This window comes from Papaver somniferum, chromosome 10, assembly GCF_003573695.1.
Source record: "Papaver somniferum cultivar HN1 chromosome 10, ASM357369v1, whole genome shotgun sequence".
NCBI classification, from domain to species: domain Eukaryota; kingdom Viridiplantae; phylum Streptophyta; class Magnoliopsida; order Ranunculales; family Papaveraceae; genus Papaver; species Papaver somniferum.
The window spans coordinates 61,964,655-61,992,322 of record NC_039367.1 but is presented as its reverse complement, the minus strand read 5'-3'; the positions used below and the strand labels follow the sequence as shown (position 1 = coordinate 61,992,322).

Sequence of the window (27,668 nt, the reverse complement as noted above, 5' to 3'; positions counted from 1 at the left end):
TACCTAATATTCATGCATTATCGAAGGGCCAGGTGGAGAGAGAAAGTCTGGTTAGAGGCGATTTTCGGACGACGCTGACTAAAGTCAAGGTGTTTTTCGATCCAATTTCTTGAGTTCTTCTCCCTCGGACTCTTCTTCCTCCCGTTCTGGATTGATTCAAATGATTGGTGTTGATTAGTAAGTTTTCTTAATTCCCGTTTTTCTTTTGTTAATCGTTTTAATATGGCTTTTGGATCTCAATTGGTAGAAGTACCTAGGGTTTCTGTAAATTCTAGGTTGGGTTCCATTAATTATCTCAAATGGTCTGATATTCTCTCCCGTGAGAAATATGAAGGGGTTCAGGATCCTCTTCCTTTTGCAACTCCTTCGATGGTTGAAGGCAAGAAGATGATGGTATTTTCTGAATAAGAGATTGAACAAGACATTCGTAGCTGCGAAAATATGGTTGTTGGCTGTTTTGTTGGCCGAAGATTGGCTTAAATCGGAAATTCTGTTAGAAAAGCTTGGAAATTGAAGGCTGACTTCAAAATGACTTTACATGGAGACTCTATTTTTGTCTTTGAATTTCAATCAGAGGAAGACAGAATGGCAGTGCTGGAATATGGTTGTTTTTCATTGGAGGACAATTGTTTGTGGTTCGACCATGGACATTGATGATTGAGCAGGAATTGAGTGAGCTTAAGAGAATCCCTGTATGGATCAATTTAAGAAAAGTGCCTTTGCACTTATGGAATGATAGAGGCTTGGGAAAGTTGGCTAGCTATATAGGAGTCCCTCTGATGCTGGATAAGCAAACAGCAACAAAATCTAGAATGGCATATGCAAGAGTATGTGTGGAAATTAATGTGAATTATGAGTTCCCGGCTCACATTGATGCAATGGTAGGTAAGGTTCCAATTCAGATTCCAGTGGAATACAGATGGAAACCTCCAAGATGCAATCATTGTGGAGTTTTTGGCCATCAGCAAGAGAAATGTGGTACTGCTGCAGCTGCAGCCGCAATTTCTGCTGCACAAACTACAGCTTCAACTGCTGCTGCACAGTTAGTTCAGGGGGTAGCAAATCAAAAGGAGAATTCAAATAGTCAAGAGATTTGGCAGGTTAAAACTTTAAAGAGAGGGAGAGGACCAACTGGAGTTAAGCAGGACAACCCAAATGGTGAAGGTGGATCTGGGAGCAAAGGAGAACCTACAACTGTTTTGAAAAACAAATTTCAACAACTTGCTGGTACTGATATAAATGAGGATATGGGAGGATCAAGGACTACTTCAAGAGAGGTTGGCCCTAAGGAAGATGTAGTGAATATGGAGGTAACTGAATATTCCAGTGAGTCTCAAATTAGGGATGAGAATACTACTTTACCTGAAACAGAAACATGAGGGTATGTTCTATCCCAAGTTGGAAGAATTGATGAAGGACAATTGACTGAAGAGGGAGGAGGAGCAAGAGCTCATTTTATTTCAAAGCCTGGAGGAGTAAACAAACCTAACTTGGGAATGAAAGGTGTTGTGAAACCAGTCAAGGGGAAGAAAGCCATTCCCCCTAACCTAATAAATGTTTAGAATGGGATTTTGGAACACAATGGGCCTAAATGATCCCTTGAAGCAAGTAGAAGTTAGTAGGCTTGTTAGAAATAATAATTTGAGTATTGTAGGGATTATTGAGACTCATGTTCAAGAAGTTAATAAGGAAAGAATAAGAAATAAAATTTGTCCACATTGGACATTTACTGATAACTACAACTTAGATGGTGCTGGCAGAGTTTGGGTAGGATGGGATCCTCAAATGGTTAAGATTTAGGTTATTCATAGTTCTTCACAAGCCATTTTTTTGGATGTTGTGGATTTGAAAAATAGGAATTTTATTGCAACCTTTGTGTATGGTAGTAATGATTTGATAGCAAGAAGACATTTATGGAGGGATATCTGTGTGTTTGCTGAATCAAACAGTAAACCATGGATTTTACTAGGTGATTTCAATTCCATTTTGGAAGTTGGTGATAGATTGGGTGGAGCAGCATGTAGATGGGGAAAAACGATTTGCTGGTTTTTAAGGAATTAAGGAGACGACCGTATGGAGGACACTCCTCGAACCGAGCGAAATGTTAAACCTCACACATATGCACCGCTGCAAAGGGGGTGCTTTAGATTCGAGAGATCAATCTGTAGTACTCTGGCCTAAATCAAGACAATGACCGTTCCAAAGTAAATTCGGTCACAAGAGAGGGTGGGTTGATCTGTAGGAAAGAAGCTGGGAAATGTGTGGAATCAATGGTAATCAAAGATTGTGGGTGTGTGAATTATGAATATGATAAGCTCTGAATGATTGAAATTGCTCAATTGAGAGTAGTTACTCAATTGATGAGTTGATGATCTCGTGTTGTCGATGAGACGTGAGATTGATGATACTGATGATGATTCAATCATGATTCTGAGACTTATTTATATTGCTGGAATTGTAGACACCATGATTCCATGAAGTGTGACAGTTGATGGAATCAAGGAGTGGGGAAGTGGAGATCGTGTTTGAAACCAGTTTCTCAACGTGTGCAAACTTGGTTGATTTTCCACCCACTACCTCGTGAATTCCTTCAACTGATTGCACGACTTGCTCACATTCCATCGTGTGTTTGAACACACGTGCCGTAAACCGCCAGACCAAAACCCTAAGTGATATCCCCCCAAGTGACACGATTGACGTCTCGTGGTTTGTTAGTCAATTGATGACTTCGTGGTTTGATGGGACGATGAGTCCATGTAGTCGTTGAGTTGAACATGATGTTTTGAAACTCATGAATTGAACATGTCATGAGACAGAGGTATAGTTCTTACGATGAAGTGAGCAAGTATCGCTCATTCGATGGATCGTTGAATATCGATTGTTGAACCAATATTCCTTGGTTGGAGCAAATATTCCTCATCTGAGCAATGCTTCTCATGTGATGAATTGTTGAATATTTGATCGTCTGAGCATGTGTTGCTCATCTGATGGATTATTGGCAGCGTACCAAAAATATTAATTAAAGTACTGGTTGTTGAACCGAGCATAATTAATAAGATTCATGACCATGAGGCCGTCGTAAAATTATTAAGGTTGGAATCTGGAATGATGATCCTTGGATTCAGAAACCCTAATTTGATCAATTGATGATCAATTCACGGTTCGTCAGAATTTTAACCATGGGACGAATGAGGGAGCGACTCCATGGGACCGTGGATCAACCATGTAGTGTCCATATGCTCATGTGAGAAAATACGAAGAACTCCTGAAGAGTTGCCGATTTGTTGGTGGAAGAATGATTAAATGCTGGCTTAATCATTTATTCAAAAATGCTCGTCTGAGCCTTAGGTGAGAAAACTTAATTAATTATGACGAGGGGAGGGACCGACTATGGAGTCATGAAACCGGCCCTAGGTTGTCCCGTGACCGCCTGACGATCACTTCATGAAAATCTAAAGTTTTTGGGAGAGTTTTGGACCTAATACGAGCAATTGTGCAAATTAGGTCAAAGCTGTGAAAATTGATGGGACCGGCTTCCGTGAGCCAAAGATCCAATCTTGGTCGGTCAAGATAGTGTGCTCGTGTCCCAAAGGCGTCCGCGTCTCAGTTCTGAGAATTTTGATATTTTCTGGCGTGCAATTGAGCATCCATTCGAGAAAATATGCCAAAATTAGGGTTTCGACGAAACTGAGGAAAACACCATGAGATGATGAAAAATAATTATAAATAAGGAATGAGGAGGCGTGGGACCGCCGTGGTCAAGGTATGGTCGGCCGGTCGTGACCACGGTCCCGTGGTGCCTTTTTCTTAATTTTATAATATTTTGATGATTTTATGAAAAATTCATGAATTTTGAGAAATTTGATGAATTTTGGGAGTTTCCATGAATTGAAGGAGTTTTCATGAGTTCAAGGAAGCAGAAAAAATATTAAAATAATAAAATAAGGGCGTGTGGGATCGTGGAAGGCATGGCCGGCCGGCTAGGGCCCGGTCCCACGAGTTTCCCTAATTTTATAATGATTTTAGGTATTTTGATGATTTGAGGGTATTTTTCCTAATTTGAGAGAAATACCATGAAATCAAGGAATTTGATGAATTCAAGGAAAACTAATAATAATATAATAAAACAAAGGGGCGTGTGGGACCGTCTAGGGCATGGCCGTCCGGCAAAGGCCTGCTCCCATAAGTTTTCACAATTTATTTTATTATTATTTGATGATTTGTGCAAAAATACCATGAAATCAAGGAGTTTTTTCATGAAATTAGAGAAATAATAATAATAAAAATAATAAGGGACCGTGGGTGTGGGGCCGGTTGGGACCAAGGCATGGCCAGTTGGCCAATGGTCACGCCCCACACTCCTTTCCTTAATTTTATATTATTTTTTATGGATTTATGGAAGTACCATGAAATCGAGGAGTTTCCTCAAGACGAAGGAGATTTGATAAAATGAGAGAATTTTCATCAAATCATGGAAAATAATAAAATGCATTAAAAATATAAAACTGGCATGGGATTGACCACGACACGGTCGGTCGGTCGTGTGTCCGTGCTCCCAGCACCCTGGTCAATATTTTTAATTATTTATAATTTTCTTCTCTATTTTGCGCAGGTTTATCGTTTCGTTGTATTTTTGAAATACTCGTTCGTGCGGTGACTGTTAGTGTATCATCGTTGAATACACCTTCACCATTGTAATCGGGGCTTACATAGAGGTAGCTCAGACGCCCGGTTGTTGATTATTTATTACTAATTGTGGAATTCAGTGGAGAATAATTCACAAAACTGAGTAATAAGATGTTTATTATTAATTCATAGGATCAGTTGAGGATTCGACTACGAATTCAGAATAATAAAGTGAGCATTACCATTCCATGGGATCGTAGATTCGACCATAGAATCGGAGTAATTAAGGTTTATCTATTACCATTTATAAGACCAGTTATGGATTCGATCATGAAATCGGAGTAATGAGATAATATAGTTATTGCTGTTCTATGAGATCAAGTTGTGGATTCGATCATAGAATCAGAACAATTGTTATTGTCATTCCATGGGACCAGCCGTGGATTCGACCATGGAATATGAGCGATTGTAATTAGGAATAATTAATTTTGTGGATCTATACTAGCAGAGCAAGCTGTCTAGGAGCATTAATCATCCCGATATGAGCTTGTCGGTAAGTCATATCCTTTATATAGTCAGGGTAAACTCGTTGTTTGTTCCTGAAGACGTTATCGCTCTATACTAGCAGAGCAAGCTTTCTAGGAGTCGTCCATCACGTGATGCTATATAGAAATAATCACTGAAAGTATTCAGTATTCCTGAGATATGTCGTTGTCCGGTCGTGAGACTACATATCCACATGTACTCTGAGAGAAAGTACTCTCCGTTGAGAATTCGATGAGAGAGCCGTGTCTCGATACTCACGTCTGATTGTTGAATCAGAGCTTCGTATGATTATGAGTTTACGATTTTAGCCTTTGTCGAAAATCCACCATCTACACAACAGTCACAACATCAAATTACAAAGAGTTCTATGATTGCTCTCAAGAGGCCCATATTTTTGATTTGAGATACAGTGGTAGCTTTTACACCTGGAATAACAAACAAGAAGGTTCTGATAGGGTTGCTTCCAAGATTGATAGAATTATGGTTAATTTGGATTGGGTAGATCAATTTTCTGATTTAAGTGATGAGTTTCTTCTGCCAGGAATATCAGATCATAGCCCTGGGGTGGTTAGTATTTTTGTGGGAAGATATCATGGTCCTCCCCCTTCCAGATTCTGCAGCTTTTGGGTTGATGAGCCAGATTTCTTAGACATAGTAAGGAAATCTTGGATGGAGCTAATTCAGGGCAATCCAATGATGGTGTTGGTGAACAAGCTCAAGAGAGTAAAAAAGATTCTTATATCTTGGAAGAATGAGAGATTTAAAAGACTATCTGACCAGGTGATTGATGCAAAAAATGTAATGGATGAGGTCCAACAGCCGCTATAAAATTCCCCCCTTAGAACTGAGCTTGCTACTAAGGAAAAGGAGTGTGTGATGACTTATGCCAGATTGAGTAAATATGAAGAATCTGTTATCAAGGAGAAATCAAAAGTAAAATGGATGGAGGCTGGGAATTCTAATACAAATTTTTTCTATAATTCTCTCAAAGAAAGAAGATCTAGGAATAATATTCTGGTGCTGAATTCTAGAGAGAATGTTAGATTGGAAGAGGATAGGGAGATTGGAGCTGAGTGTGTGGAATTCTACAAGACTTTATTTGGGATTCCTTCTAACAATAAGGGTGCTTCAGCTGTTATTGATGGGTTGCAGTTTGATAAACTTGTTTCTTTAGAGGATTCTGAAAAGCTATTATTACCTGTTACAAGAGATGAAGTTATTGAAGATCTGGCATCTATTCATTCCTCTAAAGCTCATGGACCTGATGGGTTCAAATTTGCTTTTTCAAAAGCACTTAGGCCGTCACTGGGGATGATTTTGTGAAGGCTATTAGCAATTTTTCAGATCAGGGAAGCTTCTCAAGGAAGTCAACAACACTTTCCTTACTCTAGTAGCTAAATGTGAAAATGCCTCTTCTGTGCTTGATTTTAGACCCACTGCTTGCTGCAATGTGATTTATAAGTGCATCCCTAAAATTATAACTTCTAGAATGAAATTAATCTTGAAAGGTTTAGTGAGCTCAAATCAGTCAGCTTTTATCTCTGGAGGTCTATTCAAGACAATATTCTTCTTGCCCATGAGATTGTTAGAAATTATCACAAGTCCATTAGCAGTCCTAGATGTGCTCTCAAAATTGATCTTCACAAGGCTTTTGACTCTGTTAGCTGGGGAGCAATTGTTGCAGTCATGAAGAAGTTTGGTTTACCCAAGAAATTAATTGATTGGATTTATATATGTATTTCCACAGCTAAGTTCTCTGTTATGATCAATGGATCACCATATGGTTATTTTGGAGCTGAAAGGGGTCTGAGACAGGGGTGTCCACTATCCCCTTATCTATTTGTTATGGTCATGGAGGTTTTTAGTGGGCTTCTACAACAACAAGTCTCTTCTGGAAATTATGGTCTTCATCCAAAGTGCAGAGCCACAAATTTGACCTATCTCTGCTTTGCAGATGATGTCTTGGTCTTTTTCAAGGGAAATGTGCAGTCTGCTCAAGTGCTTGCTCGGGTGATGACAGATTTTAGTAACTTCTCTGGGTTAAGTGTCAATTGTGACAAAACTTCTTTATTTTCTTCAGCTGTAAATCCAAATGATCTTGAGGTTATTTTGACTTGTTTGAAGTGAAATACTGGAGAGCTACCAGTCAGATACTTGGGGGTCCCATTGATATCCACCAGACTCTCTTATTCAGACTGCCAACCTCTCCTCTGTAGTGTGACTAAAAGGGTTAAATCTTGGAAGACAAAGCACTTAGCTTTTGCAGGCAGAATGCAACTCATAAAAGTTGTGCTGACTGGTACGGTATACTTTTGTTTTTCTTGTTTTATTCTCCCAAAAAGAGTGATCAAGGAACTTAATACCATCTACAAGAGGTTTCTTTGGGCTGGCTCTGATCCTGAAAAAAAGCACAATCCCATCAGATAGATCAAAGTTTGTACTGTGGAGAGAGCTGGAGGTCTTGGCATTAGAGATTTGGAGCAGACAAACATTGCAGCCAATCTAAGACACATTTGGGACATTACCTCAGGCATGGAATCAATTTGGACTCAATGGGTCCACTTGAATCTCATCAAACAAAGGGATTTTTGGGACCTAGTGACTCCTCAGGACTGCTCATGGAGCTGGAGAAGAATCTTGGAACTAAGAGAAGTAGATAAAAAATTTATGGGAACTTGTATGGGCAATGGTGCCGAAACAAATTTTCTGTTTGGTTTTTGGCATCCCAAAGGGAGATTACGGGATTGGTTAGCAGATGAGTGCATGTGTTCTATTTGCGCTGACAGGGAGAGCAGAGTTGTTGAGTTTATGCAAGATGAGAAGTTTTTACTTCCAAATTACTCTTAGGGACCCAATGTGAGTGTCTGGAGCTTCTTCAGGGAGTTGAGTATGATGTCAGAGATGAAGATAAAATCATTTGGAAGGGGAGTAAAACAGGTGACTTTTCAATGAAGAACACATTCAAGGTTTTAACTGGAGAAGTAATAGAAATTGGTTGGACCAGACTGGTATGGTTTAAACACAACATCCCAAGACACTCTTTCATCAGCTGGCTGGCTTGTCGTAGGAGACTAAAAACTAAGGCAAAACTGCTAAGATGGGGAATTGTGGAAAGTGCTGGGTGTGTGCTGTGTGAAAATGGGATTGAAGATGAAGAACACTTATTCTTGAACTGCACTTATTCCAAGGAAATTTGGCAAGGGCTGTTGATTAAAATGGGTGTGAGCAGAGATATTTCTACCTCTTGGGATGATGAACTCTTATGGTGTCAGAACAACTTTCTGGGGGAGGGAGCTGTTACCACAGTTAAAAATTTATGCCTAAATAGTTTCATTTACCATGTTTGGATGGAGAGAAATAACATAATCTTCTCTTCTAAGAAAATGGCCTCTGCTGGAGTGAGTCATTTGATCTCTATGGATGTTAGACTCAAATGCTTAGCTTCTAAGCTAACTGACAAGGATAAACTACCTATCAGGAGGTTCATGGAAGTCTGGGGTATTGGTTATACTTATAAAACTGAAAGGATAGTGGAATGCAGTTGGTTATACCCTGCAGAAGATGAAGTCATGGTGAACATAGATGGCTCTAGAAAGGACAACTCAGGGGGCAGTGGAGCAATAATTAGAAATCATACAGGGGAAACCATTGTTGCTGCTTGTGGAGGCTCTGCTCCTGCTACAATAATGGCTCATGAATTGCAGGGGGTGGAGGTAGGCATGAAACTGGCAATTACAAAAGGTTGCAGAAGAATTCACATTTGCACTGACTCTATGGGAGTTTATAAACTGCTTTCAGGGGAGTCAACTGCTGCTTGGAGTGTGCTTCACATATGGAGAAGAATACAACATTTGATTAAGGAATTCTCTTTCATCAGGTATTCCCATGTGTATAGAGAAACTAATAGGGCTGCTGACAGGCTAACCAGTGAGCATCCCAGTGACAATTTTGTTATCATAGATATTACAAGTTTTGATAGGGAAATGCTTAGCATTTTGGAAGAGGATAGGGCAGGGAAGAAATACCTAAGGAAATAGCTTTTGTTTTTGTTTTTTTTTTTGTTTTGTTTTCTGGCTTTTAGGATGTAAGGTTTTGGGTTCTCCTTAAACCCGCGGATTGTGTCAAAACCAAAAAAAAAAAAAAGGACTTGAACTCATCTATCACTCAAAAGTATATCTACTGTAACTCATATTCGAGACAAAAGTCGTATAACTATATAGACTTCGATTATACACATTTGATATTTCGAGCTGAGTTTAACTCGCTTACAGATTTCTCGAAATATGTGTTGGTAAACTTTTGCTTTAACCAAGTTCATCTTATATTCTTGACGAAAGTCAAAAGATGATCATGTGAAGATCGCCTTGTAACATCTTACATGATTTGTGTGAGACGGTCATTTGATGTAGACTCGGAATGTTTCGTATTTGATTATTCAATCACTTGAAAATTGCTTTGAAACTAATAGTTTGTGTGAGACAGCTATTCCCGTCTTCCGAGAATGTTTCAATGATTTAAGTGGGAGTTTAGAACGATTAACCATGATTGGATATAAACACAATATGCGTACTTGCATATGTGTAGTCCAAGACCGGCAATCTAGTACGCATATGCGTAAGTGTACTTGTTGGTCAGGTGAAGTCCGGGAGTTACAGTATGCATACCCGTATGCGTACTGGCGAAGTCAGTTGAAGTCCGGGAACTTTAGTATGCGTACCCGTACGCGCATTATATTCAACTGAGTTCGGATGTGAACGACAATATGCGTGCCCGTTTGCATACTTGAGTAGGTTATGTTCTAAAATCGGTTTGTTCATGAACTAATACATTTATATATTAAGGAATGCAATCTTTTACAAACCGTGGCTATAATGTTCATGAATTGATTCGACTGAATCTCGATTTTGCTTCAATTGTTTCTTGTATACTTCTATGAGAATATAAACAATTGAACAACTCTAGAACTAGTTTCATTTGAGTCATTTGAACTAGTTATGGTTAAGATGAATATGGTTGATATGAAAGTGTTCATATGGCTAATTTCGGTTAACTATTGTTCAGCTAACAAAGGTGCACAAGTTTAGGTACGGTTACTCATATCTAAATGAAGTCATTTTTATTTGTGTGTAACAAGCTAAGTTCGATATAACAGTTGAAAGATATTAGCTTGAGTCTAATCAGGTTTTCATCTAACGGTGAATATTGAATGCTTTGTTATCAAGGTAGCATTGATTGCAACCCTGATTTGAAGACTATATAAGGGAGAAATCTAGCAACTGGGAAACCTAATCCCCACACCTCCTGTGTAATACTAGTTGCGACTAGAGTCGATTCTCCTTTAACCTTAGGTTTTTCCAAAACCCTATAGGTTAACGACTTGAAGACTTCATTGGGATTCTGAAGCCAGACCCAACTATTTTCTCTGTAGTTGCGTGTTCTGATATTGTTGTTTTCTATCGTGATTGAGTACTATCTTCTCTAAGATTGGCTCGAGATTTAATCTTCGATAGGAAAGATAAAAAGTAGTCACAAACATCTTCGTCTCATCGTTTGTGATTCCACAATATGTTATTTCGATACCATACGATTAAAATTATTATGGAAGACAGATTTATCTATTCAATAGACTTTTCTGTGTGAGACAGATTGGTTTATCAAGTCTTCGACTTTGGGTCGTAGTAACTCTTAGTTGTGGGTGAGATCAGCTAAGGGAATCAAGTGCGTAGAGTCATGTTGGGATTCAGAGACATAAGGAGCGCAACTGTACCTTGATCAGTGTGAAGTTGGTTAGGGCTCAATTACATTCCAGTCTGAAGTTAACTTGGAGTAGGCTAGTGTATGTAGCGGCTTAATAAAGTGTGGTGTTCAAATATGGATTAGGTCCCGGGGTTTTTCTGCATTTGCGGCTTCCTCGTTAAAAAATTTTCTGGTGTCTGTGTTATTTCTTTTCCGTATTATATTTTTTTATATAATTGAAATATCACAGGTTGTGCGTAAATTCAATCAATTGTGAATCCAACCTTTGATTGTTGATTAAATTGATTGACACTTGGATATTGGTTTTTGATACCGTCCAAGTTATTTCTTATATTCAATCGGGCACGCAAATTCCTATTTGTTTGATTGCACATTGAATTGAGAAATTGAGATATAACTATTTGATATACTTTTATTTAGATTGAGTCTGACTGTCTAGTTGATTCTCTTGAAAGTATACTGGAGTTAGTCTATACAGATTGCTAAGCGAAATACTGGGTGTGGTTGTTAGACCCCCGCTTTTTCAATTGGTATCAGAGCAGGCAAACATGTTTAAGACTTCATAAGTCCGTGTTTGTAGCGATCTGACTCTATGGACAATAGTGTTATCTCAGATAAACGCATCATCAGAAATAAAAGTTCTGTTTCTATGAAATCTATTAAAGAGAAAGATTCGTCTATCTCGAATCTAGATGAACATTATGTTCCAACGAAACAAGCTTGCACTGATATGTATTACCTGAATTACCTCTCGATCGAGTCTGACTCTGATGAAGAAATGGATGCGGCCAAGGAGAGTAAAATGATTCTAAATCTTGTTAGAATCCAGGCTGATAGAATCAATCGGTTGAAAAACAATGTCAATTCACTCATTAGTATAGTAAAATATCGTGACTCTAAACTAAAGGCTTGTGTAATGACCCTCAAGCTCGTCAACGCTATTAGACCGGTCAAGTGACGATCAAGAGATGATTAAGCCGCTAATAACTCGACTAGTTTAACACGAATGTTAATTAATAGATACTAATATAACAACGATCTAGATACGGAACTAGTATCATTGCATAGGTCTCAAAAATTTATGCAAAATGGACTACTCGAACGTGTCATTCGGATTCCGGACGAAGAAGATATCATCAATTTAGTTTGAAAGACAAATGTTGCAGTTTAACCGACTTGGCAGCCCTTATCCAAGTTTTGGGCGCCTCAGTATTTTGGTCGGCCTTATCTCTAGATCGAGCAGACAAACTCGATTTCTTTTCTATTCTTCTTCATTCTTCTTTCTTCTTCTTCTTCTTCTTCTTCTTCTTCTTCTGTGAGATGATTCCGAGGTCATAATCAAAGAGAAAATTAGGGGAATCAATAATAATTGGTTGCTGGTGATGTTATTGATATTATTTGAGCTCAAGAGAAGAAGGAGTGATGCTGTTAAATCGAATTAGGGTTCTGTTCTTGATTTGAAGGAGAGATTAAGATGAGTTTTGAGTTTCTGTTGGATGAAGATCGATAGGGTTTGTGTTTAATTATAATTTTGAAGTTGATTCAGTGGAGAATCATTGAGGAGAGTTGAATTAGGGTTTCAGAAGAGTTGCAGAAGAGAATTCAAAGATGAAATTGATACTCTAGAAGATCAATTGAAGATGGGTTTTGTATATTGAACGTAAATGAGAAGATTTAGTATCTGAATTTCGATTCACAAAGAAGAATTGATGAATTAGGGCTTCATGTTCTTCCCCAATTTAAGAACTAGGGTTTTGAGATTTGAACAGATGGTTTAGGAAGGAGATGAAGTTGTATTGATTTGTTGGAATTAGAAGAAAGAAGGGGTTGGTTTCAATTTGGTTGAGACAAGCTGTTATGAGGTAATTGACTTTCTGTTTCTAGTTAAGTTATTCATTTCAAATTATTGAATTTATGAAGCTAAGAATCAGGTTGTTATGGAATGGAATTAACCTGGTTGTGTATATTGAGCTGAAATGAATATATGTGGATATACAGTGTTGTATTGATTGTGATTAATTTAACAAGAGAATGGTGTCGGTGAACTGTGAAAGTTGTTGGTATGGTTGCAGATCATTCTAATGTTGAGTTAAGTTGAACTGTTAGTGGTGTTGGTGTTGTCTGTAATGTTGAAACTGCAGGGGACATCAGTGAATGGTGGAGGTGCAGAGTTATTGAGGTTGTTGTAGTGGTAGTGCTTGAGATTGTGTTGTGATGTTGAGAATGATGGTGAAGTTGCAGAGAGTAGTGATTGAATGTCTGTGCAATGGTAGTACTGTGGTTGGTGTTTAGGTTATTGTAGTTGATGTAAAGATGTGAATGCAATGTACTGGTATTGGAATCTGATGGCGGAGAAGAAATGATGTAGGGTTGGAAAGCAATGTGTGCTTAACCAAAGATTGTATACCTGGAATTGCTGCCATCATGTAAGATCATTGTAGCAGAATGTAGAAAGAATGAGGAGCATCTACTGCTTTTAAAGGTAGGCTAAGCTTATATTTGTAGTTAAATTATGAAGCTCAGTTGAATTAAATATGTTAATGTTGTAATGGCAGTTTTAGATGGGTTAGTAATTTTGGTAGAGTTTCTGTTCAGTTGGTGGCATGAGCTTATGGCTCGGGTCTTATGTTTTAAACCTGGTAGTCACCCCAGTCGGTTGTCTGACTTAGCTGACTCAGTTAATCTGACCGAGTTGAATCGTGTTGACTCAGTGAGTTGCCTATTTTGACCTGAGTTGGATCGTTGACCGATTCCTGTTGGACTCATTGACCACTTGATCCTGGACTTTAACTTGACGTGGACTGTTAATTGACTTATTTGACTGTTAGTGACCGTTAGTTGACCAAACAGACCAGGCCTTGGATTAATGGACTTGTTTAGCGGACTTGGGTTTAGATTTAGTGTTCCTATTTTGATGTATTGGACCCTTAAGGTCTGATTTAGCCTTTGATTCCTTCTACAAAGTTGTAGATAGTCATAAGACTTAGTTATTGGACGATGAAATTAACCTAATTGATTTAGTAAACCTTATATATGCTAAATATAGATAAATAAAAGGTGTAGAACCTTAAATAGACCTAGAATCATTAGATAGACTTGTATGATTCTTGTGTGAACCATTTTGGCTAGATTCTTAGAGTTCTTGTGTGATTAACAGTTAGTCTTATGAACAACGATCGATTCAAAGGATGAACCAGTGGATCGTGGATCTCGAGGTAGTCGTGGCTTGTCATCAAATGAGGTGGGAATACATTTAACTTTTTTGTGATCATTGTTGTTTTCTTTTACAAAACTTACGTTTACCGAACTCATGCATTCTTCGTTTATGCATTCCATGCATTGTTTAATTTGAATTCCGACATTTCTGTTATTTCTTTTAATCTTTCCATTATTTGGAAAGGAGCGGTAATATTTGGTTCGTCTTTATGAATTATTGGGAAATAAGAATTTCCTTATGTGGTATATAGGATACGCTCCTTCATTTATATTTTCATGCACATTTGGGTGTGTAATTGTCACCCAGAATATCTAGGTGTGTAATTGTCACCAATATTATGGGCTTTGTACATTCACCACAGACTATCTAGGTGTGTAATTGTCACCAGTATTACGGTGTGTAAATGTCAGTACAGAAATAATGGTTGGTGTGTGATTGTCACAAATCTGGTGTGTAAATGTCACCACAGAAATAAAGAAGGAGTTAGTTCCATATACATGTTGGTTAATTCAATGAGTTGGTTGTCTTTTAATGTTTAGGAAAACATGTATTGTTTTCCAAATCATGCGATGTTTACTTAAAAGTCATATGTTATTCCTACTGGGCACTCCTTTTAGGGATGATGTGCTCACCCATTCCCACTTTCAGTTTCAGAGACAGATCAGAATTGCGCAGCGAAAGCTTTGTGGCATTGAGTCCGTCAGTTGGATAGATCCTGCTATTTTTATTTGTATTTATGATTTATTTGCAAAGCAAATGACTATTGTATATGTATCATTTGAGAGCAGTTCTTGTATATATATTTCAGAGCGGGGCTAGTTTTGGGTTAAGTTTTGTAACAGTTTTCTTAATTGAATTCTTAAGTATATGATTTAGATTCCTTAGTGCCTCTTTATTTAGTTAATCTCTTGGATTAGTCAGCTGCTAGCTTTCGGGGCGCTACAACTCGTAGCAAGGAAAACAACGAAGTTTGCTCCTCACTCGAGGCGAAACTCAAAAAAGATGCCTTGGAAATTGAACATCTTCTGAGTAAACTCTCTATTCGAGGATATTCTAAAGAGTCCACTATACCAGTCGCTTCTGTCACAACTGAAAATTCGTTCCAGAAGCTAAATCGCAATGCCTTACGATTGGAAAAGATGTGCCTGTATCCTCCTCTAATCAAGAAATCTCCACATCACACGGAAGAAAGAAATCTCCCAATGATTGTGTTAAGTTTGTTCATTCTAATCACTCAAGTGATCAGAAAGTGTGCCTCTTTTGTGATTCAAAAGGACATGTTGAAAAAATGAGGAAATCAAGGTTGAATGACAGTTCTATTATTCGACTTCAAGACACCTTAGATTTAATTCTCAAAGGTGTAACTGACATTCGTATGTCTAAACCAATTGGTTTTAGTACTCACCCTGTGAATCATAACAGGAAAGTCAGTTCGATTTGTTCCTCGAATGCTCATGCATGTAACAGTAATCTAAACACAATTCGTCCAAGAAGAGTTCATGGATCTTCTTCACCTAAAAAGGGAGATGATGTTGTTCTTGATGCGAATAAGGTTTCAGGAGAAGGAATGAAAAGTGGAGGTATGAAAGACAACCTAAATTTGATAATTGAAGGATACAAAGAACTTATCAACAGGTTGTCGAATCCCTCTGATCAAAATCCTTCAGATAAGAATCCATACTATGCGTCGTATTTGAAAAAGCGGGGGTCTAACAACCACACCCAATATTCGCTTAGCAATCTGTATGGACTAATTCCAATATACTTTCAGCAGAATCAACTAGACAGTCAGACTCAATCTTAAGAGAAGTATATCAAAGAGTTATATCTATATTTCTCAATTCAATCCGCAATCAAACAAATAGGAATTTGCGAGCCTGATTGAACTTAATCAACAATATCCAAGTGTCAATCAATTTAATCAACAACCAAAGGTTGGATTCACAATTGATTGAACTTACGCACAACCTGTGATATTTCAATTATATAAACAAATATATTTCGGAAAAGAAATAACATAGACACCATAAGTTTTGTTAACGAAGAAACCGCAAATGCAGAAAATCCCTGGGACCTAGTCTATATTTGAACACCACATTGTATTAAGCCGCTACAAACACTAGCCTAATCCAAGTTAACTTCGGACTGGAATGTGGTTGAGCCCTAACCAATCTCGCATTGATCAAGGTACAGTCGCGTTCCTTACGCCTCTAGAACCACGCCGGATTCTGCGCACTTGATTCCCTTAGTTGATCTCACCCACAACTAAGAGTTTCTACGACCCAAAGTCGAAGACTTGATAAACCAATCTGTCTCACACAGAAAAGTCTATTGAATAGATAAATCTGTCTCCCACAGATAAACCTATGAGTTTTTTTCAGTCTTTTAATAAATCAAGGTAAACAGGAACCAATTGATATACCGGACTTATATTCACGAAGAACAACCAAAAAATATCAATCACCTAACAATAATCTTAATCGTATGGTAGCAAAACAAGATATTGTGGAATCACAAACGATGAGATGAAGATGTTTGTGACTAATTTTTATCTTTCCTATCGGAGATTAAATCTCGAGCAAATCTTAGAGAAGATGGTACCCAATCATGATAGAAAACAGCAAGATCAGAACACGCAACTACAGAGAAAATAGTTGAGTCTGGATTTACAATCCCAATGAAGTCTTCAAGTCGTTAACCTACAGGTTTCGTGAAAAACCTAAGGTTAAAGGAGAATCGACTCGAGTCGCAACTAGTATCACACATGAGGTGTGGGGATTAGGTTTCCCAGTTGCTAGAAAACTTCCTTATATAGTCTTCAAATCAGGGTTTGCAATCAATGCTACCTTGGTAACAAAGCATTCAATATTCACCGTTAGATGCAAACCTGATTAGACTCAAGATAATATATTTCAACCGTTAGATTGAACTTAGCTTGTTACACACAAATGAAAAGTGACTTCGTTTATATATGAGTAACCGTACATAAACGTGTACACCTTTGTTGGCTCAACAATAGTTAACCGAAATTAGTTATATGAACACTTTCATATCAGCCTCATTCATCTTAACCATAACTAGTTCAAATGACTCAAATGAAACTAGTTCTAGAGTTGATCAATTGTTTATATTCTCATAGAAGAATACAAGATGAAAAGATGAGGGTACCCAAATATACAACAATCTTAAACTTTTCCACCTATAAGTCCTCTTACCGAAAGTGATTGTCTATGGACTGTGTCGAGACAATACAACGAATCGGTATTCACACTTTGTGTGATCGTCTATGGATACAAGATCGAGAGAATACAACAATTAAAGTGTGATTACTTGATAATAGGTTCAGACTTAACCAAACTCTATAGGATCGCTATCAAGTAATACGGAGTTAAAGTTTGTGTAATTTAATTTATATTATAATAACAACAATTATAATTGCGGAAAACAAAAGTAAATGACACAGCAAGATTTTTTTAACGAGGAAACCGCAAATGCAGAAAAACCCCGTGACCTAGTACAGAATTGAATACTCTCAGAATTAAGCCGTTATACAAAATCAAATCAACTTCGTATAGTTGAGACCAAGCAACTAAACCTATAGTTCACCTAATTCTTCAGTATCCCTGCGCTTCCGACATTCAATAAATGCACGCATTGGAACAATTCTTTTGGTTCGTATTCCAAACAGTAAAGGAACAACAAATCTGTTCGGTAACAACTCTATTCAATCTCAGTGATATGAGTTAGACAAAGGCTCTTCTATTTAATCCAATAAACTCCTTTGTCTGGTTTAGATCTATTTATCCAACAACTACCAAAGTAGCAGAGTTTATATTTTCCAATCAAATATAGAATCTACCAAGATGCTATATAGCAATGCCGTTCTACGCAACTAATCAATCAAATCCATCAAGGATAAACCGATTATAGTTGGATCCCAACCGATCAAGTTTTGTGCACACCAAAGATTATGAAACCAATAAGAAATCTTCTTTGTCTTCAAATCTTCTTTAATTTTAATAAAAACCTGCACACCACAACTTAAATCTCTTGTGATCAATCACGCACAGAACGTAGTCTGTAAATAATAGATTATCACAAGACGTCTTTAGATCTGTCTTTAGATCTACAAACAGTTCTAAAGATCTCGTCTACACTTAGATCTAGTTTGAGTGAATCTTATATCAGAAGAGAAGATTCCCAAGATTAAACAAACTAGGTTCAATCAAAGTTCAACAACCGTTAGTCAATCAAATCAAATTGAAAACTAATAATACTGCAATTTCCGCAGTATTGATCTTTTCCTGATCCACTTCTATGTGAAAGTACTCTCCATAAGTTTTCTTATGTTGAGCATTTCCGATTAAATTAATCATTAAGGTTCCTTTGTGATTAATTTAATTGAGTTTTCTGGATACAAATTCATGTTTCATGTGATTTGTTAATGTCCAAAGAAATCCTTCTTTTGTTGTAAAAGTAAGGTCGTTCTTGTTGTTCTTTCGGGAATGCCATTTTATGGGGGAGAGTTCTTAATTGAACTTGTGCTTAATTGCCAAATCTTTGTGGGGAGTGCGGCTGTGGAATATATTAGGAGTTATCTTGTATCTTTATAAACTCCTTTGATGAACACACTAAGTTTCGACCGTATGAAATCATCGAAACAAAGTTGATATGTTCTCTTTTAGTCATGAAGTATCTCTTTGAGAATTTCATTATGATCCCGCTAGTTTTCGTACCTTTGCCAATTTATATTGACAAAAAGGGCGAGAATTATTTTGTAGTTCACACTAATATACATATGGTTTACGGATCATTAGGTAAGGGGGAGTGGTTTTCATTGTGAGATGAAGTATTGACTAAGGGGGAATGATACATATCACCATAGTATTATTGTCAAAGTTGTGATACAATTGAACTTTGATGTTGTGTAATAATACTATGACACTGTATAACAATATGAAAACAATCTTGCTGATTATTGTTATGGGTACGGATCTTCAACAACTATGATGCTTAGTTGAAAACGTTTAGAATCACTGGAGTACCTGGAGTGACAAAGAATTCAAGGAATGCTGAAGAACCATGGAAATCAAGCATTTGGATGAGAATCTACAAAGTTTATTTATTTTGTAATCCATATGTATTAATAGTTTTGTCACTAAAATTGACAAAGGTGGGGATTGTTAGATCACTGCTCGGTCAAACTCGCAAGCGTTGCTATCTCATGCTTGTTTGTCAAGTTTAGTCGTCAAAACTATAAGTCTTGACTTCTAGTCTACTTAGAGCTATGTCTCGAATTAGGATAGAATGTGCAGCTGAGATTTAGACTTCACGGCGTTCATCGATTGAAGACGAAGAACTACTAAGGGGAGCTTATGTAACTTCATCAACAAAAGGTATGTGGATACTTGAACTCATCTATCACTCAGAAGTCTATTCTATTCTATCTCCTATTGAGATAAAGTCGTATAGCTATATAGACTTTACATAATACACATTTGATATTTCGAGCTGAGTTTAAGTCGCTTATATCTTTCTCGAAATATGTGTTGGAAGCTTTTTGCTTTAACCACGTTCATCATTATTATTGACCAAAGTCAAAAGATGATCATGTGAAAATCACCTGGTAACATCTTACATGATTTGTGTGAGACAGTCATTTGATGTAGGCTCGAAATGTTTCGTATTGATCATTCGATCACTTGAAAATTGCTTATAAGCTAATAGTTTATATGAGACAACTATTGTCGTCCTCTAAGAATGTTTCAATGATTGAAATGAGAGTTAAGAGCTAAAACCCATGTCTGGATACATTACGGTTCGTGTACTTAGTGTACGAACTGTTTTGACGGAAGTTAGGGCCGGGAGTTTGCATACCCGTTTGCAAACTTATTCAACTGTTTAAGTCAGGGTACTTAAGTTTGCATACCCGTTCACAAACTGATTTAACTGTTGAAGTCCGGGAACCAAGTTTGCGTAGCCGTTCGTAAACGGTTTCAACTAAGTTCGGTCCGGATCTAAAGTTTACGTACCCGTTTGCAAACTGTCAGCTTGTGATCAATTTCCGGAACCTAAATTTGCGTACCCGTTTGCAAACTTAAGTGGTTCAAGTTCTAAAATCGGCAAAGTATGATTTCATACTCATGAACAAATACATTTATAAATTAAGGAATGCAATATTTGCAAACCGTGGCTAAAATGTTCATGAACTGATTCTTTTGAATCAATCCGATTTTGCTTCAATTGTGTCTTGTATACTTATATGAGAATATAAACAATTGAATAACTCTATGAGTAATACAATTAGATTCATTTGATTATCAATTGATCTAGAAGTGTTAAGATGAACAAGGTTAAAATAAAAGTGTTCATATGGCTAACTTCGGTTAACTGTTATTGAGCCAATTCAATATACACGTTTAGGTATGGTTAGACATATCTAAATGAAGGTATATTTCATTTCTGTGTAACAAGATAAAAACCATCTAACGGTGAAAATATATTAGCTTGAATCTTGAATCAGGTTTCATCTAATGGTGAATATTGATTGCTTTGTTCCAAAGTTATCAAACCCTGATTTGAAGACTATATAAGGGAGAACTCTAGCAACTGGGAAATCTAATACCCACACCTCCTGTGTGGTACTAGTTGCGACTAGAGTCGATTCTCCTTTAACCTAGGTTTTTCCTAAAACCATTATAGGTCAACAACTTAAAGACTTCATTGGGATTCTGAAGCCAGACCCAACTATTTTCTCTGTAGTTGCGTGTTTTGGTTTTACTTTGTTCTATCGTATTGAGTACTATATTCTTTAAGATTCGCTCGAGATTTATCTCCGATAGGTAAGATATAAAAAGTAATCATAAAGTTCTTCGTCTCGTTCTACTACCATATAGTTAAGTTATTGTGAGGTGATTGATATTTCTAGGTTGTTCTTCGGGAATATAAGACCAGATTATCGATTGGTTCCTGTCCACCTTGATTTATCAAAAGACGGAATAAACTTCGTAGGTATTTCTGTGGGAGACAAATTTATCTATTAAAATAGACTTTTTTATGGGAGACATATTTGTTTATCAAGTCTTCGACTTTGGGTTGTAGCAACTCTTAGTTGTGGGTGAGATCAGCTAAGGGAATCAAGTGCATAGAGTCCTGCTGGGATTCAGAGGCGTAAGGAACGCGATTGTACCTTAATCAGTGTGAGATTGGTTAGGGCTCAAATACATTCCAGTCCGAAGTTAACTTGTAGTAGGCTATAGTCTGTAGCGGCTTAATACAGTGTGGTGTTCACATCTGGACTAGGTCCCGGGGTTTTTCTGCATTTGCGGTTTCCTCGTTAACAAAACTTGTGGTGTCTGTGTCTATTTATGGGTAAAAACCGTTTCTGCTGGTTTTGTTAAATTTGGGTGTGTGGATGACAAACAAATCTAAACCTAAAACAAATGCACTGCACGGGAGTACTTTAGATTCGAGAGATCAATCTGTACATCCTGGCCTAAACCAAGAAATGGTCGTTCCAGTCTTGCTTCGGTCACAAAGTGAAGGAGAAGGTTTGGTCTTAAGGAGGGAAGCGAAAAAGGTGTTGAGACCAGAATGGTCAATTCTGAAGGTGTGGCTATTTTATGACTTGTATCAGAATTTGGAACTGGCTTGCGGAATGAAAGCTATCAGTTCTTTTATATTTTTCTGGATACTGTGTTGTTGTTCTAACCAAAACTTGTTGTTTGGTTGAAAATATGTAAAACCTATTTATACAAGTCATATTGAACTCACCCTGATCTCGTAGAAAGTGGGAATGATTGAGTGATGGAGAAGTGGGGTCGTGTGTAAATGCCAGAAACCACGTTCCCACTACGAAGGAAATTAGTTAGTTTACACCCGCTACTTCTCGCCGCCACTAGCTGCCCTGATTTCTGAAACTTTCTTATAATGGGCGTGTTGCACGCCGCACGCTGTAAACCGCCAGACCAATACCCTGATGAGCATCCCCCAGTTTGTGACATATTTGACGTCTCGAGTGTTTTCTTGGAAAACGTGTAGTAAATTGCTATATGTTGCAAGTCAAAGTCAGGATACTTGCCACGGGAAAATATCATGTGATGCTATTAGGTTTGTCTCGACTGGTCACCTAAAACTTGCCACAGGCCTGTCAATTCTATGGCGAATTTGAACGGCTGAGATTGTGAACTGTGATAAATGGTGGCCGTTTATTATGGACACATTCCATTGGCATATGATAATAACAAAGTGGTGTCATTGGCATATGACAATGTATTATGGCATATTTAACACATGCCAGTGGCGTAGCGGCATGCCAGTTGCATAATGGCGCCTGGCGTAGCCGCGACAACTAATTTGGCATATTGGTGTTGGACCCAAATATGGCTCCGACAACATTGGCCCCTGTTGCTATATCAAACTTAGGGCCTTTGGAGAATTACTTGGCTTGGTTGGCATGGCAACCTTAGCTAAACTAGGATTTGGCATGTCGAAACCTTAATTAGCGCATGTGGCATGGCCGCGGTACGGTGGGGTTTTCATGCAATTGGTGTCATGGCCACATTAAAGGAATTATGGTGGGACATAATATGGGAATAACCACAGGCGCAATGATGGCCACGGGTGATTATAGTATGGAGCCGTTTTTAGGGTTTGTCAGGTCCCACATGGCTCGTGGCATGTTGTGGGGGCCAAAGTGGCGTAATTTGGACCATAAATGGAAATTAGGGTTTCAACTAATGCCACAAAAGCAAAGTCGTGTTTCTAATTAGGAAACCCTAATTGAAGTCTGTTATGGCGTTGGCCACGAACATAAGGTGGGGTAGCACGTAGGCGCTCTATTTATGGCACGCTGAAACGTTCGGCATGCTGCTGCGACAAAGTGGCACGTTTGGCATGTTTGGCATGCCAATTAGCCTATTGGCGCGGCGTGGCATGTTTGGCATGCCACTAGCACGCCAGAGCGGAATGGCACATTTGACATGCACGTTTGGCATGCCATTAGCATGTTGGCGCGGTTTTTGGAAAGCCAATTGGCTTTGTGACCATCTGACCCCATTTTCCTTTTTTAACACTGTGGAAGGTTTAGAGCGACCTGATTGGTCAATAGAAAGAGGGGCCGACCAAGCATGGGCGTGGGCACACTTCCACCGCGCGTGGCGGATTTAAAAGCGACCTGATTGGTCGATGGGAAATAGGGCCGACAAGTATGGGCCCAGCCACAACTCGTGTGCGTGTGGCGGGTTTAAGGCGACCTGAGGTCGACAGGAAACATGGGTCGGTCGGGAAAAATGGGGTGTGGCCACTTGCAAGTGGAGCCGGCTGACCCTATGGCATGGCCACACCTCACTTTGTTGCCTCTCTTATTCCGCGACTCCTTTTATTCCTTGCTTTCTGATTTTGGGTAGGATTTTGCACCTACTAATCCATGGCGGATTAATTTCCTAGTTTACCTAAGCTTGGTTTCGACCAACGGGGTCTAGTATACTGCACAGGGCGCAAAACCATAATTTTTACAAATCAGGTTAATATTTGAATCTTGTGAATTATCACAAAATTGATTGAATTATGTGTGTACACAGAGTTCTTTAAGTTTATTTCCATCAAGAAATATGTTTTCCTATTAAATACTTTTATGCAAGGACCTTAACCTTGATACTTGGAAATTCGTGCTACTTTGCTGCGAGTGAACACAAATTTTCATGTCATATCAATATCAAGGGTTCAGCCAGGGAACATAGCGCAGAAAGCATTCGAAGAAACTTATATTAATTGAATAATATAGGCAGGGTGCCGAAATTTACAGAATATCTGGGATTGTTGCTACATGCACCATACTGGATAAATTTCATGTAAATATATTGAGTTGCTCAATAAATGCGCCAGTGGAGAGGTTGAACACTCATCACTTTTGCATGGCTCCGATTCTTTGCAGAGTGACGGCACATTAAATGCAAAGTTTTACAATTTTAACCCTGAACTAAAAACCACCATCAACATTAAGTCCCCTGCTTAACACGTAACATTGGCACTGTTGATTGCGGGGTAAGCATGAGATGGTGACAGACAAAGATAAAAATCGAAAGGGCAAGACATGAAGGGATTGCCAGGAAAAATTTGACTGACCTTGGCAAGCGGCGTGAGTGGTCTATGGTCCTTGCGTTGGAAATTTGGCCACAGGGTGCTGGCGTTTGACGTACTTATGGCTTTGCTACGGTGCTGGCGTTTTGATAGACACATTTTTGTGTCTAATTTGTCCTTAATGTTTTGTATTGTTAGACTCGATTAAATACTTATTGTGTTATTTTATGTTTTTGTAGATGTTTTTGGAAAAATAAGCTCTTGCGGCGAAATTGGCTCGAAAAGTGGTGTTTTACACCCCAGGATAGAGACTAAAAACCCCCCAGAAATGCGCCGGAGTAACCCAGAAAAAATGCTGGAAACACCCCAGAAAAATTACTTAACGCACCCCAAAGGGCATGTGTTATTCAGACTCCGGAAACAGATAAGGGGAGACCACTGGATAAGGGGTGACCTTCTTCACAAATTCAAAAAAAAAATATTTTGGCGGGAAAATATTTCTTTTCACAGGCAGATTTTTCGATCGGATTTTGGAGGAGTTTTTGTGCGATTCAATCGCTGAAACTTCATGGGTAGATGTGATATGTCATAGAAAAGCTGGTATGGGTGTTTGTTTCGATCAAATTTGGCTGGATAACTTGGTTTAATCCAAACAGTGAGTTGGAGGATAAACACAAACTTACACGAGTTTAAACGTGTACTGCTCGTGATTGGAAGACTTAATCAATATTCTGGAGCGTGAAGAAGGTATAAAAGGAAAGAAACACAGTTGAGAACGCGTGAAAATCATAAAACAAGGAAGAAAATCTTCCCGAAAATATTTTTTATCACCCGAGTAAAGAGAGGATTATCTCGAGTTATGGAGGAGATTTCTTGTATTGTAGGTGTATAAAAAGGGTCTTGAGGTATCATAGAAGGGGTGTCGAGAGTCTGGGGGGCTGAGGAGAGCCAGAGAAGAAGAAATTCGAGTTTTCCCAAACTCGGTTTCTGCTGCTGCTGATGATGATGAACATGAAGAACACGATGAACGGACCTGCAGAGATAGTCGTTTTTTAACAGTGTCAGCGACACAGAGACGAGGGTCGCAGCACAGTGTTTATAGCACTTTCTGTCTGTCGTTTTCTGTAACAGCTGGTTTGTAACACTTATAACTGTTACAAACCCGGTTTTATTGTATTTCTCATATTCTCATCATTTGTAAACCATTTTTGAGCATCAATGAATTTCTTTGAGAGGTTTTCCAACATGATGAGTGGCTAATTCTCTCACAACCAAGGAAATGAGGAAGCTATTTACGCATGAATAATTGGTAATTATTTATTCTCTCTAATTTATAATTTATAATTCACTCAATCACTGCTTTTGCAGAGTTTTTAATTGTTTGCAAAAAAAAATTTCATTAGTTGTGATTCAATTAGATAGGTTATGCTTTGTTTAGATAATCTATGCTTAGGGGATACAATTAATTTTTGAGAATTTTCCAGATTATTTGTGAATTAAGAAATAAGAGTCTTAAAAGATAATTAGAGTTTTGAAATATGTATCATTCAATTTTGCGTCATAGTGGAATCTAGTGTCTTGGTTACCTCTCGCCCACATTGTTATTATTTTTGTATATAATTTTATTAAATCTTTAAATTTAATCTTCACAAGTCCGAGAGTTTGAACCTCATTACTACAACATCATTCAAAAAAGATTATTATTTTGGCGCCGCCGACGCGGATTTGAGCTTAGGGAGAATTTTTAGGTTTTTTTTTTATTTCATTTGTTTTTTTACGTTTCTTTGGGTGTGTCTTTGTATTACAGGTTTGAAGTTGGATACTAAAGACTTGGAGTCAAAGCTTAAAGCCAAAAGAGAAGGAAAAAGACAAAGCAAAAAAAAAAAAGCGAAAAAAAATTAAAAAAAAAAGAGAGAGAATTTTTTTTTTTTTTAGAGACCTTCCATTTTTTGTAATTATTTTTTTTTCTTTTCTTTTGCACTTTATTTGGACTTTGGACTTGGACAATTTTTTTTAAACCCTAAGGAAGGGTACATTAAATATAAAACTGTTTGCAGGGAAGGACGACGATTACAATATCGTCTCGGCCCCTCGGGTTCGCACATGACATAGGAGTCGTGGCCCGAGTCGACTTCAGCGGTTCTGCGCCCGTCTGGTACGGGAGGTAAGCTTTCGAAACACCCGCGAATCCCCTGTCAGCGGGTTTATTGTATGCCTTAAGGTGAATATATGCTGAGGATTTGAATACGGTTGTTTTAATTTCCTAGTAAAGGGCAAGGCCTGGCCAAATTAAGATAAGGACTCGGATTTCATCACCGTTTCCTTCTTGCCCGCCTTAGGAAAACGAAACCAAACGCGAACCTAAGCTTAAAATTTTGACTAGAACGAGACCTATAGGGTAACGAGCTTAATAGGAAAGTCGTTCGAAAAATATTGGTTACTCTTTTGAGCATACTTTGAAGTTCATGATGGTTTCTGCGAGTTGAATGCGTGACTGCGCCGCCTTATAATACCGGTGAGACCTTGGGTATCAAAGCTCCTCGCAGCTTCCCTCGTCTCAATTCAACTTACTTAAACTCGGATTGATTCCAGAGAGGTTTGCTCAGATTGTAACGAATTCCTTTTCGAAAGATTAGAAGCTGGTCTAGAAACAATCTAAGTGGAGCCATCATGCTTGTTGTTTGCTAGATTTTATAGGTTTGATTTGGTCGAGTCAGCCTTGTTTGTGATTGTGTAGAATTCCCTTGCGGTTAGGATGTCGAACTGGTATTATAATAGCCAATACAATGAGTATCCGACTGAGCAGCTTGGACATTATCCTTTTTATGACCATAGTGTGAATAGTGATTGGGAACGCGAAACTTTTGAAGGTTATGGTCCATACCATTGTGAGCCCAATTACTATCCATATACCCACAGGTCATACGAGCAAAACAATCCTTCTATTTCTCTAGAAGAGTCTCTCAAGAGTTTCAATGAGTCAACACGGAAGTTATTTATGAAAGAGACTTATAATATTCTTCTCCCAGAAGAGTCCGTAGAGCGGTCAACTAAGATATCTCTAGAAGAGACCCTCAAGCAATTTACTGAGAGTACAAATAGGATTGTGGAAAAACTTGCTCAGGATAGTCTTAATTTCCAGTGTAGTTTTCCCAATACCACCCTCGAAAATAAGGATAGTTTTTATTCACATAATCAAGATGACGAGGTTAGAATTGGTAACACTACTTGTTTTGATGAGGTTCGACCTTTTTCATGTTATTATAATGAGGACTGTGATGAGGATAGTATTGATGAAGAATCTGAAATATATAGGCATAGTGATGAGGAATCTGTTACTCCCAATGAGCTCTTTAATGATAATATTATTTCTAGTTCAAATCCAAATAATTTTAATAATTATTCACCTATTCAAAAGGACGAGGATTTGACTAGAGATACC

The 27,668-nt window shown here is 38.1% G+C and overlaps 2 protein-coding genes and 1 long non-coding RNA gene across 3 annotated transcripts; all 3 read left to right on the top strand.

Moving 5' to 3' along the window:
• The first annotated feature begins 6,048 nt into the window (after nt 1–6,048).
• LOC113315713 lies at nt 6,049–7,299 on the top strand. Its single transcript, XM_026563970.1, has 2 exons — nt 6,049–6,491; nt 6,681–7,299. Exons 1-2 carry the CDS (start codon nt 6,049–6,051, stop codon nt 7,297–7,299), a joined length of 1,062 nt encoding a protein of 353 aa, XP_026419755.1.
• A 559-nt stretch (nt 7,300–7,858) lies between these two features.
• LOC113315712 lies at nt 7,859–9,209 on the top strand. The gene is made up of 2 exons (XM_026563969.1): nt 7,859–7,919; nt 8,020–9,209. The coding sequence occupies exons 1-2, from the start codon at nt 7,859–7,861 to the stop codon at nt 9,207–9,209; spliced, it is 1,251 nt and encodes a 416-aa protein (XP_026419754.1).
• A 3,000-nt stretch (nt 9,210–12,209) lies between these two features.
• LOC113317525 lies at nt 12,210–15,021 on the top strand. The gene is made up of 3 exons (XR_003343616.1): nt 12,210–13,411; nt 14,087–14,170; nt 14,795–15,021. It is a non-coding gene; the product is annotated as an uncharacterized LOC113317525 (long non-coding RNA).
• The last annotated feature ends 12,647 nt before the right edge of the window (nt 15,022–27,668 follow it).